General features: G+C 41.4%; 1 protein-coding gene across 2 annotated transcripts in view; it reads right to left on the reverse strand.

Annotated features, from left to right (window-relative positions):
• fmn1 (formin 1) overlaps positions 1 to 17668 on the reverse strand; it is an 80695-nt gene that overhangs the window by 35520 nt on the left and 27507 nt on the right. Inside the window, exons 1-3 of one of the 2 annotated variants that reach the window (XM_061885908.1) lie at positions 15017 to 16395; positions 13199 to 13304; positions 697 to 758 (exon numbers count right to left, since the gene is read on the reverse strand). In XM_061885908.1, coding sequence (XP_061741892.1) covers positions 697 to 758; positions 13199 to 13304; positions 15017 to 16255 — 1407 coding nt within the window. In that variant the 5' untranslated portion in view covers positions 16256 to 16395. Of the gene's footprint in view, positions 1 to 696; positions 759 to 13198; positions 13305 to 15016; positions 16396 to 17668 lie in introns of those variants that run through there. The other variant, XM_061885907.1, reaches the window with a different exon arrangement.

Below are 17668 nucleotides of genomic sequence, written 5' to 3' on the forward strand. Positions count from 1 at the left end.
CGGTAAAAATGTCAGCTGTGTGGGATTATTTTACCCTACAAAACAAAAAAGATGAAGAGGTGGAGTGCAAAACATGCCACAATAAAGTCAAGCGTGGCGGTAAAGTTGTAAGACATTTGAATGACTCTTGAGAGTGAGAGGCTTTTTAGTACTCATCATAGATGAACACAGGAGCAGGCTGACACCTGAGCATCTTGAAGTGCTCATCTTTGTTAGAAAGAATCTGCCCATTATGCTTGGACTTCAATTGTCTGCCCCCCCTGACTGGGGCAAACAATTGAAGGGAGTGTGTAAATATATATATATATATATATATATATATATATATATATATATTTTTTTTTTTTTAGGTTTACACTTGTTCAAGAGCAAGTATTGATGCTGAGTTATAGAAATGTTTATCCCATTCAGGTTGTTTGTGTGTTTTGCTTTTTTAAATAATGTTTACACCATTTTTTGCACTTTATAATCTTCACTTTTTTACTTGAGTTTAGCACATGTGTCAAATCTAAATCATAATATAGAAGCATAGTATCTGTTATTATTGATTCATTATTATAAAAAAATATTATGTATTCCTTACATTCATTACAAGTTTTTGTTGGATTTCATTGAGTTATCAATTTATTTATCATTCATTCTTTTTTTCTTCTTTCTTTCTTCAGTGTTGTGTTTTGCTGTTTTTCCTGCACTGACCTGTAACTTCTCCAATTCTTCTTTGCATTCTCTCTTCAGTTGAAGAAGAGCAGCTTGGTGCTCTGAAACAGACAGAATTGGTAAAAAAAAAAAAGACAATTAATAAGATAATTTAACAAACAGTTAGATATAGGGTGCGTTCCTTTGATCATTGATAACAATAGCGGTCACTGGCAGGTTAGTGCGTCTGCCTCACAATACGAAGTTCCTGCAGTCCTGGGTTCAAATCCAGGCTCGGGATCTTTCTGTGTGGAGTTTGCATGTTCTCCCCGTGAATGCGTGGGTTCCCTCCGGGTACTCCGGCTTCCTCCCACTTCCAAAGACATGCACCTGGGGATAGGTTGATTGGCAACACTAAATTGGCCCTAGTGTGTGAATGTGAGTGTGAATGTTGTCTGTCTATCTGTGTTGGCCCTGCGATGAGGTGGCGACTTGTCCAGGGTGTACCCTGCCTTCCGCCCAATTGTAGCTGAGATAGGCGCCAGCGCCCCCCGCGACCCCGAAAGGGAATAAGCGGTAGGAAATGGATGGATGGATGGATGGCATTATTTATTTCTTGTTGATTGGTAGTTTTTGGCCACTTGAGGGCAGCAGAGCAAAGGCTGACTTGACTGCGCACTCCCAAGAAGAGGTACAGTATTTGAAAGCAGCAGTCAGAAAAAGTCTGTTAAGACTTTAAGGCTGGGCAACCTTTGGCTAAATATGATCCATAAGCAAAATTGTATAACATTTTTTCCATCCATCCATTTTTTACTGTTTATTCCTTTTTTATTTTTTATTCTAAGTGAAATTATTTTTGTATAATTCTACTGAATTTTGAATATAATTTGTTGCATGCTTTGGACTAAAACAAATACGATTTTTTTTTATGGTGATAAAGATAAAATATATTTGTAATATACCATATTTTTCGGACTACAAGTTGCAGTTTTTTTCATGCGACTTATACTCAGGAGCGACTTATGTGTGAAATTATTGACACATTATCGTAAAATATCAAATGATATTATTTAACTCATTCACGTAAGGGACTAGACGTTTAAGATTTCATCGGATTAAGCAATTAGGAGTGACAGATTGTTTGGTAAACGTATAGCATGTTCTATATGTTATAGTTATTTGAATGACTCTTACCATAATATGTTACGTTAACATACCAGGCACCTTCTCCGTTGGTTATTTATGCGTCATATAACGTACACTTATTCAGCCTGTTGTTCACTATTCTTTATTTATTTTAAATTGCCTTTCAAATGTCTATTCTTGGTGTTGGGTTTTATCAAATACATTTCCCCAAAAATGCGACTTATACTCCAGTGTGACTTACATATGTTTTTAATCCTTCTTTATTATGCATTTTTGGCAGGTGCGACTTATACTCCGAAAAAAACGGTAATTAAAATCATACAAAACTTACAACTGACCCGCTCAGTGGCCTTGTGGTTATTAGAGTGTCCGCCCTGAGACTGAAAGGTTGTGAGTTCAAACCCCGGCCGAGTCATACCAAAGACTATAGAAATTGGACCCTTTACCTCCCTGCTTGGCACTCAGCATCAAGGTTTGGAATTGGGGTTTAAACCACCAAATGATTCCTGAGCTCAGCCACTGCTGCTGCTCACTGCTCCCCTCATTAACATAGAGATGGGTCAAATGCAGAGGATCATTTCACCACACCTGGTGTGTGGGGGTGACTATTGTTGGGACTTTAACTTTAATTTGTCTGCATTGCATAAGGCAATGGGAGTGTGATGATGTCATCACATTTTTGCTTTTACATACTGAGCAGGAAGAGGCTAGGAATACTTTTTCGGTATAATTCCATATGAAGCACCGTGTGAGTCATTCATTGACATTTCACATGTGCCTCTTCACACAAATGGATCGCGGGGCCCTACGCACAGCACGTTTTCTGTGTACAGGGAGGTCAAAGATCCCTGCTACGTGTCCCGGGTTTGTTTGCTGTGGACTCCTGCAGGCCGGAGTTGTGTTTACCTTGGGAGAAGAGTGTTAATTTACCGTTTGCTACAATGTATGACTGCAAACATCACCACTGTCTGTGTGTTTTGTCTGGAATTGCATCACATCGACAGAATATTCTCAGCATAAAATGTGTTTTTATTTCTGATGATCATAATTCTTAATATTACATCCGTGGTCAAAATAGTTTTAAAAGATGATGATTTACTTTGGTGGACAGTGTGTGGAGTGTAAGAAATGTGTTTAATATTGGGGTTGTAGTTTGCAGTAAGAAAGGGCGAACGAATCCAAGTACAGTCGTCCCTTGTTAATCACTGTTAATTGGTTCCAGACATGATCGTGATAAACACATTTCCGCAAAGTAGGAATCATTAATTATAAATCTAGCATTTTCATAACTCGGCTGTATAAACTGTTTACTACCTTCTAAATACATATTCAACATTGTGAGAGCCCTCTCGACCTGAAATAACACTTTGTCACCTTTACACTCTTTTAATCCAATACAGTATTGCTGCCAGTTCCACGATACTGAACAATGTGCTCTGATTGGTTCGGTCTATTCTGGTGGCCAACACTACTGGAGTATTGCTATATTTTAGTCCATTTAGCCATTTTTATGCTTGAAAATGCTTCATTTAGAACATTTTTTTGTAGAATGTTTTTTAAAAAACTTGATGTCGCAAAATTTGATAACAATGTTACTGATATCAATGGCAGTATCAGTATTGGATTAATACTTTTAGTAATGAATTTGACATTTTTCATGTCACTTCTGTTTTTTTTTTGTTCACAAATATCTCGGTACTTTGTTGTTCATATTGTTACATTGTTGACATTTTTTACTTATATAAGATTGTAATGTTTACAAACAAAATGAATTTGTTTTTGTAGAGAGGAGGGCATTGCAGGCAAATAATTTGAATGAGATCACATAGTAGAGGTTGCCTTCGTTTACTTGTTTTGCTCAACTGTATTTCCTTTTTGCTCAAACAATTGCATGTTGTAACAAAATGAAATCCATCCATTCATCCATCCATCCATTTTCTACCACTTATTCCCTTTCGGGGTCGCGGGGGGCGCTGGCGCCTATATCAGCTACAATCGGGCGGAAGGCGGGGTACACCCTGGACAAGTCGCCACCTCATCGCAGGGCCAACACACACAGACAGACAGACAACATTCACACTCACATTCAAACACTAGGGCCAATTTAGTGTTGCCAATCAACTTATCCCCAGGTGCATGTCTTTGGAAGTGGGAGGAAGCCGGAGTACCCGGAGGGAACCCACGCATTCACGGGGAGAACATGCAAACTCCACACAGGAAGATCCCGAGCCTGGATTTGAACCCAGGACTGCAGGAACTTCGTATTGTGAGGCAGACGCACTAACCCCTCTGCCACCGTGAAGCCCACAAAATTAAATATGGGAATAATTATATTTTGTATACTGTTACATTGCCTTATATTGAAATTACTGTATGTACAGTATTGTTAATATTGATTGATTGAGAAGTATTTTGACATCTTAAAGAATTTAATCCATGTTTGATGGATGGATGGATGGATGGGACAAAAAGCCAAAAGTCCATTAAATATTCATCACATTTGATACATTCAATAATAAACTATATATAACCTGTAACATGTATATAAAAAGTTTTTGGGGGAAAAATATTTAGTTTGCCTAAAATATTTGTCCTTTATTTCATTTTGATTAGAGTCCATCCATCCCCATCCATTTTCTACCGCTTATTCCCTTTCGGGTGGCGGGGGGTGCTGGCGCCTATCTCAGCTACAATCGGGCGGAAGGCGGGGTACACCCTGGACAAGTCGCCTCCTCATCGCAGGGCCAACACAGATAGACAGACAACATTCACACTCACATTCACACACTAGGGCCCATTTAGTGTTGCCAATCAACCTATCCCCAGGTGCATGTCTTTGGAGGTGGGAGGAAGCCGGAGTACCCGGAGGGAACCCACACGTTCACGGCGAGAACATGCAAACTCCACACTGAAAGATCCCGAGCCTGGATTTGAACCTAGGACTGCAGGACCTTCGTATTGTGAGGCGGACGCACTAACCCCTCTGCCACCGTGAAGCCCTTGATTAGAGTCATGAGCAACAAATTTAGGCAAAACACAAAATCCTTTTGTACGCACGCACAACACTTAAGACCTTTAGCATATCAGTATGTGAATTTAGAATGGAATAAGCAAAGAAGTCAATGTACTAATACGATCCAGTTTAAGAAATTGTTTAAACTAAAAAGTGTTTACAAAAATACAAGAAGGTGGAATACTGATAACAAATCTTGAATCTGATTGACATAATCACATTTCATCAAATTTTCAGTAAATGTGTACCATATAGTAATCTAACTATTAGGGGTGTAACGGTACACAAAAATTTCGGTTCGGTATGTACCTTGGTTCAGAGGTCACAGTTCGGTTCATTTTCGGTGCAGTAAAAAAACAACGAAATATACATTTTTGGGTTATTTATTTACTAAATTTGCAAAATCTTCCACCAAAAATATTTTTCTTAGTGAAATATTTCATGTGAAGTAATCGGAACCTTGGATTGGTCAATAATTCATAATAACATTGATTTGGATTCAATATTATGTTTTGATCAATGACAACTTGAATGAAAAAAAAACAGCTTTCTTTTATTAGTCAAAGTTGCAACTTTTTCTAAATTACATTTAGCCTTTAAGCTTTTTTTATTTCACTTTTGACGTGTTGGCAGAAGCGTACCCTACTGCTGCTGAACAATGTCGGCAAACCTCTGTCCTCCATTGTTGTATCGCACCGCGCAGCCAAAGTGTTCCCAAACGGGACATGTTAACGAGGCAGGAGGGTCTTCCAGCTCTGGCTTTTGCATGTTGTCCTATCCCGGTCGCTGCTAGCCTGCCGTGTGTTGTGCCTCGCTCTGCATTGTTTGCACAACCTGCGGTGCGCTACCTAATATGTCCGCGTGGAAAGTCGTTCGGTACACCTCCAAACCGAACCGAACCCCCGTACCGAAACGGTTCAATACAAATACACGTACCGCTGCACACCTAATAAATAAATAAATAAATATATGATATATATATATATATATATATATGTATATATATATATATATATATATATATTCAGAGGTCACTTTTCGGTACAGTAAGAAAACAAACTACATTTTTGGGTTATTTATTTAACACATTTGCTAAATCTTCCACCAAAAATATTTTTCTTAGTGGAATATTTTATGTGAAGTAATCGGAAACTTGGATAGGTCAATAATTCATAACAACATTGATTTGGATTCAATATTATGTTTTGAGCAATGACAGCTTGAAAGAAAAACAACAGCTTTGTTTTATTCAACGTTGCAACTTTTTCTAAATTACATTTAGCCTTTAAGCTGTTTTATTTCACTTTTGTTTATTTTAATAGTATTTTTAGAATGTGCCGTGGGCCTTTTAAAACATTAGCTGTGGGCCGCAAATGACTTCTGGGGCACACTTTTGACACCCCTGCTATAGATAATAAAAAATAAAATCTGATAAATCTATCGATTAAAAAGCAGAGCCTGGCGACACATGCGCGTTTATCATAACTTTTTCGCTCCCTCTCTCTGCCCCTCCCTCATGAATGTTGCTGCGTGCACAATTTGTTTTGTTTTTAACCCCTTCTTAAACCTGAACGTACAGGGAAAATACACGCAACCCTAACTTAAAATGCCGGACATTTGAGGCATTTAAGAAACTCCACCCAGACAGCCCCGCAAAAGAGGACATGTCCGGTGAAAAGAGAAGTTAAGGTCTGTCTATCGTAGCCCGGTCGCTACTAGCATGCCGTGTGTTGTGCCTCGGTGTGCATTGTTTACACAAAGTGCGGTACGCACATATGTCCGTGTGGAAACTCTTTCGGTGCACCTCTAAACCGAACCGAAACCCCCGTACCGAAACGCTTCAATACAAATAAACGTACCGTTTCACCCCTACTAACTACCTATTCATGCAAACTGTAATCTATTCATTTATTGTTGTGTTAAAGATTGAAAAAGGAAGTAAACAATTATTTCCAAACAAAAAATGGGAAGGATTTAAATAAGCTCTGCTTCCTCCTACGTCTTTTTGAACATGTTAGAATGTGAAACTGCAAACATGCGATGTAAACATTTTAACGGTATACAGCCATCCATTCATTTTCTACCGCTTATCCCTTTCGGGGTCACGGGGGGTGCTGGACTTTATCTCAGCTGCATTCGTGTATAAATGTTCACAACAAATCACTGTGTTGTTGTTACTCTTTTATTTTCATTATTTGTTGTCTTGTTTTCTCTTCTTTGGTTAAATATGTCCAAAATAAAACTTTACAGTACAATACAAAAACAAATTAAAGGCAAAATCATTGAAAGTCTTGAAAATGTTTAATTCAAATGTATTGGGCTCAGTATCAGTGTTAGTAATAGGGTCCTTGATCAATACCTACATTTGCAGTATTGCCCACGCTCTAAGTGCCCTGCAACAATGTCCCTTGTGGATCAATAAAGTTTGTCTCAGTCTAAGTCTATACTGAAAATTGGGTCTCATGGTTCCTATTGTCTGCATTACTATATGCTATATTATACAATTATCAGACAATATCATTGAGCTATACTGGATGTTATTAGCTTGTGTGACACAATTCATAAATAACCACTAATGTTTGGACAGTCTCTACTAAATCACCCTTGTTCATTACTGAATTGTATTTAATCTAACCAGAGTTGTATGCCATTTGGTCAGACATTTTCCAGAAGAATATCTTGCCCTAAATCCCATTCTGCAGTACAACTTGTGTCTGTATACTGTAGAGCCATCCATCCATCCATTTTCTACCGCTTATTCCCTTTCGGGGTCGCGGGGGGCGCTGGCGCCTATCTCAGCTACAATCGGGCGGAAGGCGGGGTACACCCTGGACAAGTCGCCACCTCATCGCAGGGCCAACACAGACAGACAGACAACATTCACACTCACATTCACACACTAGGGCCAATTTAGTGTTGCCAATCAACCTATCCCCAGGTGCATGTCTTTGGAAGTGGGAGGAAGCCGGAGTACCCGGAGGGAACCCACGCATTCACGGGGAGAACATGCAAACTCCACACAGAAAGATCCCGAGGCTGGATTTGAACCCAGGACTGCAGGGCTTTCGTATTGTGAGGCAGACGCACTAACCCCTCTGCCACCGTGAAGCCCTACTGTAGAGCCAATTAGGTAAAACAATGTAATAAAACCCAGGTCTGCTTCACCCTTTAAAAGTATGAAAAGACGTCAAGCGTTTTTAATTATAAAAATAATAAAACTACTTTAAAGGAAAACTGAACTTTTCAAATTTGCCCATCGTCCACAATTCCTATGAGACAAGAACCCACGTTCTTCCCTTTTATGTGCGTTCTAAATAGTGAAAAACTGCCAGTAATAGGCGGCAAACAATGCTACCTAAAAAGCGCTCTAGTGAAGTGAATTACCGTATTTCCTTGAATTGCCGCAGGGCATATAGTATGCGCCTGCCTTGAATTACTGCCGGGTCAAACTCGCTTCCCAAAACAATTAGCGCATGCTTAGTATTACCGCCTGGTCAAACTCGTGACGTCACGAGGGACACTTCCCCTGTCATCATTTTCAAAATGGATGAGGCTGATTTCAATACTGGTAATTTGAAATCGCATAAAGGGAAGAAGATTAAGAGCTATTCAGTAGGATTTAAGGCCCAAGCTTACATCACACTCAAATTTTTACTGCGTAACTTTTGTAAGTGCCGGAGTGAGAAGAGGTTTTAATATAATCAATCAATCAATCAATGTTTATTTATATATCCCTAAATATCAAATTTCTCAAAGGACTGTACAAACCATTACGACTACGACATTCTCGGAAGAACCCACATAAGGGCAAGGAAAACTCACACCCAGTGGGACGCCAGTGACAATGATGACTATGAGAAACCTTGGAGAGGACCTCAACTGTGGGCAACCCCCCCTCCCCTCTCGGGGACCGAAAGCAATGGATGTCGAGCGGGTCTAACTTGATACTGTGAAATAATTAGTGCATGCTTACTTTTACCGCATGCCTTTGGTAAGCGCAGGAGTGCGAAAAGGTTTTAAATCAATTAGTGCCCCGGCGGCAATTCAAGGAAATACAGTATGTCTTTTTTTAATGTGTAATGTGAATGCAAGTGTAACTTTTGAAATAAGTGTTTGAATCTCAAGGGAATTTTCCTGGTTCAATAAAAAAAACAAAAATCTTTGTATAGCACTTTTTCGCTAGTGAGTCAAAGCCCTTTACATATTGAAACCCATTATCTACATCAGGGCTATTCAACTCCATAATGAAGTTGAGATTTTTAAAAGCCCATCAAAATTTGGGTGTTTCTTTATAAAGTGCCACTGCAGGTTATATTCCATCAGCTTTCACACCGCACTGTTAATAAAGCCATTATTCTGCCCTGGCTACTTGTTTCCAGCGTATACAGCTAACCAGATAGTTAACGGCATAAATAAACAGAAGCTGAGGTTTCTTAATGATTGATGTTCTTTCTTTTTTTTAATTCTTTTTTTCCTTAGTTGTATTTCCTTATGTAGGTTTGTAAGATTGAAAATATAAACATTAAACGTGTATAATGTCCAATGTGTATTTTACATATATAAAATAGGTTTAGTGTTAATCCACAGCAAATATTACACACATGTGGTCTGACATAAATAAACTTAAAGTGTAGCTTTATTGCCCTCTGCTGTTTAAATTCAGCGCTACATGTATTTAACCAGTTTTGATTGCCAGAGTCAAACAGCCAAAAACTACACGACCACGGATACAAAAGACATCAAAAAGTCAACATTCTCAATACATTCATACTTAGTGGTCCAGTTGCTGTTAAGTCAGATTTTTGTGGCTTAATTTAATTTTTTTCAGGGTTGATAGTGCTATCTTCTTCTACTCACCAACTGCTGCTTCATTGTGACGCATATGATTCACTATTGCCCCCCACAGGGTGGCAGGAGTACTACATACATGAGCGATCTTGCTTTGAATGGTTTTTAAAGGCCTACTTAAACCCACTACTACCGACCATGCAGTCTGATAGTTTATACATCAATGATGAAATATTAACATTGCAACACATGCCAATATGACCGGTTTAGTTTACTAAATTGCAATTTTAAATTTCGCGCGGAGGTATCATGCTAAAACATCGCGATGTGATGACGCGTACGCGTGATGTCACGCATTGTAGGGGACATCTTGTTCCAGCACCGTTCCCAGCTATAAGTCCTCTGTTTACATCGCATAATTCCACAGTATTATGGACATCTATGTTGCTGAATCTTTTTAGCAATTTGTTCAATGAATAATGGAGACGTCAAAGAAGAAAACTGTAGGTGGGAAGCGGTGTATTGCGGCCGCCTTTAGCAACACAAACATAAAGATGACAGTCAAGCTTTACTATGGAACAGAGATGTCAAGCAAACACGTTTGGATTGGACCACACACACAAAGTACAGTGTATTATGCAGCAATCATTTCGAAATATCGCGTTTCGAAGAGGGTCCCTTGCGAAGGGCAGAGATGGGCATCGCCACCACCCGTCGACTGGTGCTGAAGAAAGGTGCGGGGCCGACCTTCAGGTTGTACAGGTCCGACCATATAATCTCACGAAAACACTAGTAACACAATAAGCAGATAAGGGATTTTCCAGAATTATCCTAGTAAATGTGTCTAATAACATCTGAATCGCTCCCACTGCCCTCGTCTTTTTTTTCTTTTCTAGTCCTTCACTCTCACTTTCCTCATCCACGAATCTTTCATCCTCGCTCAAATTAATGGGGAAATCATCGCTTTCTTGGTCCGAATCGCTCTCGCTGCTGGTGGCCATGATTGTAAGCAATGTTCAGATGTGAAGAGCTCCACAACCCGTGACGTCACGCGCACATCGTCTGCTACTTCTGGTACAGGCAAGGCTTTTTATTAGCGACCAAAAGTTGCGAACTTTATCGTCAATGTTCTCTACTAAATTCTTTCAGCAAAAATAAAGCAATATCGCGAAATGATAAAGTATGACACATAGAATGGACCTGCTATCCCCGTTTAAATAAGAAAATCCCATTTCAGTAGGCCTTTAATCAAGCCTATTCGGGTGTAGCCCAGTCGGCCAAACTAAAAGCTTTGGCGTACTGGATGTGGCCAGTGAGACTCTAGTTAAGTAGCTCTTTTAAGCTACATTTATACCAGTGTGGGTGGGACTGGGAGGAATTTGGGAAAGTGTCCTACCCAAGGACACAACGCCTGTGTCTAGGACGGCAGAAGCGGGAATCAAGTTCCTGGCACAACCGCTCTACCAACCGAGCCATGCCACCCCATAACATCTACAAAACATTCGTAACACATTCATAAACCTCCAACAATGTTTTATATGCATGCTATAAGTATGTATGTAACGTAGGAACAGGCACATTCATGTAATAAGAATGTGTCATATTTACATCCATCCATCCATCATCTTCCGCTTATCCGAGGTCGGGTCGCGGGGGCAACAGCCTAAGCAGGGAAACCCAGACTTCCCTCTCCCCAGCCACTTCGTCTAGCTCTTCCCGGGGGATCCCGAGGCGTTCCCAGGCCAGCCGGGAGACATAGTCTTCCCAACGTGTCCTGGGTCTTCCCCGTGGCCTCCTACCGGTTGGACGTGCCCTAGGAGGTGTTCGGGTGGCATCCTGACCAGATGCCCGAACCACCTCATCTGGCTCCTCTCGATGTGAAGGAGCAGCGGCTTTACTTTGAGTCCCTCCCGGATGGCAGAGCTTCTCACCCTATCTCTAAGGGAGAGCCCCGCCACACGGCGGAGGAAACTCATTTCGGCCGCTTGTACCCGTGATCTTATCCTTTCGGTCATGACCCAAAGCTCATGACCATAGGTGAGGATGGGAACGTAGATCGACCGGTAAATTGAGAGCTTTGCCTTCCGGCTCAGCTCCTTCTTCACCACAACGGATCGGTACAACGTCTGCATTACTGAAGACGCAGCACCGATCCGCCTGTCGATCTCACGATCCACTGTTCCCCCACTCGTGAACAAGACTCCTAGGTATTTGAACTCCTCCACTTGGGGCAGGGTCTCCTCCCCAACCCGGAGATGGCATTCCACCCTTTTCCGGGCGAGAACCATGGACTCGGACTTGGAGGTGCTGATTCTCATTCCGGTCGCTTCACACTCGGCTGCGAACCGATCCAGCGAGAGCTGAAGATCCCGGTCAGATGAAGCCATCAGGACCACATCATCTGCAAAAAGCAGAGACCTAATCCTGCGGTTACCAAACCGGAACCCCTCAACGCCTTGACTGCGCCGAGAAATTCTGTCCATAAAAGTTATGAACAGAATCGGTGACAAAGGACAGCCTTGGCGGAGTCCAACCCTCACTGGAAATGTGTTCGACTTACTGCCGGCATATTTACAGTGTTGAGCAATCGTTGTTTGCTACCACTAATGGCAGTTAGTAGCAGACTTGTTGAGAACCTTGGACTGTTATTAAGTAGCACTGTTGCAAAAAGTTTCAAATAACATAACACAGCGAGTTACACTGTCCGCTTTCACTGATGGGACCGTTGTATCTTTCATCTTTTGTGCGTCTGTTGAGCACAAAAGATGTCACTAGTCAGGTAAAAAATGCTTCCTAGCAGTGCAATCCAACTTCTCGGCTTGATGCCACTACCTTCTACTATACAGGGGAGATGTATAGCATCATTAACGACTGCTAAGTCAAAACTAGTAGCTGACTACTCGCTAGTAATCAGAGGAGTGTGGGCAAGGGCATGTGTCACAACGCAAGAAAAGTAGTTCCTCTGTGTTAGGTCTTACCATGATAATGTCACTATAGCTTGGTTAACATACAGGTCACGGCATGCAAAACGTATAAATCCTGCCTTGTTAGTTGCCTCGTACTAGCTGTTTTTTACTATTAAGAACACAGAGCAAAGGGAAAGATGTAGATGGACAACATTTTAGAAAATAAATAAATAAATGGGTTGTACTTGTATAGCGCTTTTCTACCTTCAAGGTACTCAAAGCGCTTTGACACTACTTCCACATTTACCCATCCACACACACATTCACACACTGATGGAGGGAGCTGCCATGCAAGGCGCTAACCAGCACCCATCAGGAGCAAGGGTGAAGTGTCTTGCTCAGGACACAACGGACGTGACGAGGTTTGTACTGGGTGGGGATTGAACCAGGGACCTTCGGGTTGCGCGCGGCCATTCTCCCAATGCGCCACGCCGTCCCTTGAAAAAAATATATTTTTTTTCCTTTTAACTTTGGTAGAGAGGTGCTTATTGTCTGAGGAACACTGACATCTTGTTACATTCAAGTTCCATGTGAACGCAGAGGCATGTTTGTTTACCAAACGTTCAGAATTGTACGACCTCAGTCGTGTTTTAACTCCAGCGGTTTCACTGAATGCAGATTGAAAAAAAAAATTAATCTGTAGAATTACCTGCTTCAGTATACTTTAAACCAACTTTCTCCTCTTTGGGTGGAGGCCACACGACTTGTAGATGTCCAGGCGTTCGTTCTCCTTCTACTGGGTTGGAGGCTTCTGACTGGGGGAGCCAAATACCAGTATTAACAACAAAGACAAAGATGGTACAATATTAACAGTTGAAGTAAAGTCAACTCATCATAGGCATCAAAATCATTGGGCTTTACACTTATTGTAAACATTGGTTAATCCTGAGACTTCAAAGACTCTTTATGGTTAATCCCGAGACTTCAAAGACACTTTATGATACATTTATCATATAGAACAGGGGTCGGCAACCCGCGTCTCTCGAGCCGCATGCTGCTCTTTGGCCCTTTCTGATGTGGCTCAGCTGCACAAACGCCGACCCCCCGATTGTTACGGGGGGATTCCGGTTCTCGGAGCCTCTTCCGGACATCACCCGGGGTCAACATGCTTCGATTTTAACCTGGACGACAATATTGAGGGCGTGCCGTGATGGCTTTACTTTTAGCGCCCTCTACATTTTGATGCGTTTCACAAAATAAAGAAGACAATGGGAGCCGCAACCACTCTCCCGAATAACCGCTGGTAGTCACCCATATAACAGTAATAAGGGCATGCCATTAAGCCATTGCCTTTAACACCTTCTACAACATGTACAGACATCTTGCCAGTCCAGTAACATGTTGTATGTGGCTTCCGCAGATACACATACATGACTGCAAGGCATACTGGGTGACACAGAGTACACTGAAGGTTGTGATATAAATAACTTTAACACTCTTACTAATATGCACCACACTGTGAACCCACACCAAACAAGAGCGACAAACACATTTCGGGAGAACATCCTCACAGTAACACAACATAAACGCAACACAACAAATACCCAGAATCCTTTGCTATATTATACACCCCCGCCCACCTCAACCGAGGAGCGGAAGGGTGGGTAAGCCTGTTTTGGTGCTAGCGGGGTGTATAATATAGCCTGAAAGAGTCATGGATGCATAGCATTCTGGGTAATTGTTATGTTGCGTTTATAATGTGTTACTGTGAGGATGTTCTCCAGAAATGTGTTTGTCATTCTTGTTTGGTGTGGGTTCACAGTGTGGTGCATATTAGTAAGTGTGTTAAAAGTGTTTATATCACAACCTTCAGTCTACTCTGTGTCACCCAGTATGCCTTGCAGTTGTTTATGTGTATCTGCGGAAGTCACATACAACATGATACTGGACTGGCAAGCTGTCTGTACATGTTGTAGAAGGCGTCAAAGGCAATGGCTTTGTGGCACGCCCTTATTACTGTTGTATGGGTGACCACCAGCAGATATTCGCGAGAATGATTGCGGCTCCCTTTCTCTTCTTTAATTTGTGAAACGGGTCAAAATGGCTCTTTGAGTGGTAAAGGTTGCCGACCCCTGATATAGAAGAATGGACATACTGTTTCTCTCTCACCCTGAAATCTGGAGCAGCTTTCCAAGCTCGGGGTAAGTTTGTCACTTGTCATTTCAAAGACCAAAAGAAAAAATGACACATCCAAGGAACGCCATAATGTTCCTGTAAAACCCCCCCCACTTAGAATCCCTAAAAAAAAATACTCAATGTTTGAGTCAAACAAATTATTTTCTTAGCTGCAGTCGATTGTGATTAATACCAAGAAGTTAACAGAATGTGGTCTTGTCAAGGTCACATTCATAATTGGCAATAATTCAATAAAAAAAAAAAAATCAAATAGATGCACATTCTAAAAGCATTTAACCATAAATATTTACATAAACAATACAATAAGTAGACAAGCTGATGTTATTCCTACTTTAGAGTTAGATGCTGCGGTCTTTTCTGGGGTCTTGTTGGAAGTTCTCTCAAAAAATGCTTTCAGTGCATCTTTTTTGCGAGCTGCATCCGATTCCACCTTCTTCAAAGGCTTTGGGGTGAAAAAGGCCTTGAAGGCATGAAAGGCTGCTTCCGCACCTGAAACAGGTGCTTTGGTAGACTCAAATGAGCCTGAGATGTCATTTTCAGTGTCAAGTTCTTGAGCATTGTCAGTGCTATTCGCTGTAGTTTCTGCTGGATCTTTGTCTAGAAGTTCCTTCCCCTCCTCATACTCCTCCTCTCTTTGGTCCGGGTTCAAGTTTCCTTTTTGATCAACCTGATTCTCAGGGTAGATTGCAGTGGGTCTGACCACGTTCTTCCTCAGGACCTTTAGACCACTAAAGAGGGCAGGGAGCTGGACCTGCTTGTCCGTGGATGAGACTGGGGAGAAGGTGGCTCTGGAGATGATGGATCCAGTTGGAGGAATATTGTTTGCAGATGATTGAACAATAATTGTTGAATTATCCTTTGTTCCTGGAGTGATGTCGTCTAAAATGTAATTTTTCAAGCAGAGCTCATCAGCTTGCAGAATTGTTGGGTCGTCTTCGACCACATTTTCAACAGCTATTTCTGTCCGAGTCACAGTTATCAACACACGTTTGGGACTTGTCCTCAAAACAGAGTCTTCACATCCAAAATCGATTAAAGTCCTGGTGGTGGTGTATTCCTCCTCAGAACCTGCAAACTTCACACTCTGGTTGGGTTCTTCTGCAGAATCCTGTTTGTAGTTCCGAGGTTCATAACAATCACTATCTGAATTCGTAAACTCCGTCAAACAAAGTTCACGCCCGAGTTGCTTGGTTTGACCTTCGTCCTGTAAGTTACGTGCCGGGCTACAACCTTCAGACGAGTGAACTTTATTGGGGTGATTTGTGTTCAATTGTTGTCCGAGCAGAGAGGAGCTATTTTCAGCTTTTACAGCCGTGGTTTGTTCAGCATTTATTGCTGCATCACATTGATCTGTCTGGTCCTCACTTTCTACCTTTAAGTCGGTGGATGTCTTTTCTTCTTGTCCAACAAGAAATATAACACATGAGCTAGAGTTAGTATCGCTGAATTCCACAGGAGGTGCCTTAAAATCCTTGTTTGTCTTTATCTCCGCATCCTCCTGTGTTGCATCTGCATTGTGTTCTTCTGATATAGTCCGAAAAAACGTAAGAACGGGCGACTGTGGCTCCATTTTCTGTTGGTAGGTGTTACTCAGACGTACAACGACGTTTTAAACAGTCTTGTAAGTCTGGTTTCTTCAGAGGGACTACATGCATCCATGCAACGCTCCTTCATGTCAAACCAGAGCACTCATTTTCTCAACCCACAAGTGGAAACCTATGTTTATTCCACAGAGCAGCCAATGACAGGAGAAAAATCCACTCAGCAATGGAAAAGTTTGGTTTCCATGTCCTTGACTGGATGACGTTCCTCCTCGTGCTCCCTCCGGCATCCCCTTTACCTACTTTCGTGCTCTTCCAAAAACTTGCATAATGTTGGACAATCAAAGAATCATAAGAAGCAGATGGTGGCGAGAGCCAGTTCCCCCGGTGGCCGTCAAGAGTCTGTGTAGTCAGAGGAGGCCACACGGAACAGAGGGAGGGAGGCCACACCTATTATAGCTGAACAGGACTGCCACGGATCACTTGTGTGAACATTTGGTTTGCAAATACAGAACGGCCGGGAGGACTCTTAGCTCTCGTGTGTATGTGTGTGTTGTGAGCAAAGGCAGGCTAATCTGCACCACACCCCCTTCCGAAACCATAGGTTTAATAAGTTCATGTGTTATTAGTAGATGCTGAAGTTTTTTCATAAATTGTATTTACTTTTGTTTGAAAATATTACTGCCACAAATACCATTGACATTTCTTTGTAAGTTGATTAATTTTAACACAGAACATATGCTATGAATAATAGTCACCATCTTGCATTAATTAGTGCTGTCAAATTATTAATTTAAAAAAATAAGATTCCTTTTGGGAGGGCATTTTTGACACTATCGGAAAGGCAGACGGTCAAGACTTTCCCTCCAACCCATTGTCAGCCATTTTCGGCATATGCCCTGATAACATATGCCCTGTACCACTAAAACGCGCTGTGGCTTTTACGACCTTGCTGGCCAGGCGACTGATCTTGTTCAATTGGAAGCTGGCTCACCCCCCATCACACGGCCGTTGGATTAAAGAGGTTCTTTACAATTTAAAATTGGAAAAACTTAGGTTTTCACTAAATGGCTCTGCTCAAGTGTTTGAAAGTTCATGGAGTCCTTTCTTACTGTATGTCAACTCTCTTGACTTATGTCCAGACGCAGATGAGGAATAATCTCCCTTTTATTTAGTATTATTATTATTTATTTTATTTTATTTTTTTTTCTCCTTTTCTCTTCTCCTTTTAGTCTCTTTCTGTTTTTGGTCTTGTATGGGTGTATGTGTGAATGTGTGTGTCTTTGTCGTCTTACTTGTTGTTTGTGCCATGTGTCCCTGGTTGGTTCGACCTGAGTGGGGTGGGTGGGTGGTTTTAGGGGTAAAGGTATGAATAATTCACTGACTTTAAAATTGTGCTGTTTTGACTTGCACCTTTTTTCTGTATATGTGAAAAAGTCAAT

This window comes from Nerophis ophidion, linkage group LG24 (genome assembly GCF_033978795.1).
Source record: "Nerophis ophidion isolate RoL-2023_Sa linkage group LG24, RoL_Noph_v1.0, whole genome shotgun sequence".
Taxonomy (NCBI): Eukaryota; Metazoa; Chordata; class Actinopteri; order Syngnathiformes; family Syngnathidae; genus Nerophis; species Nerophis ophidion.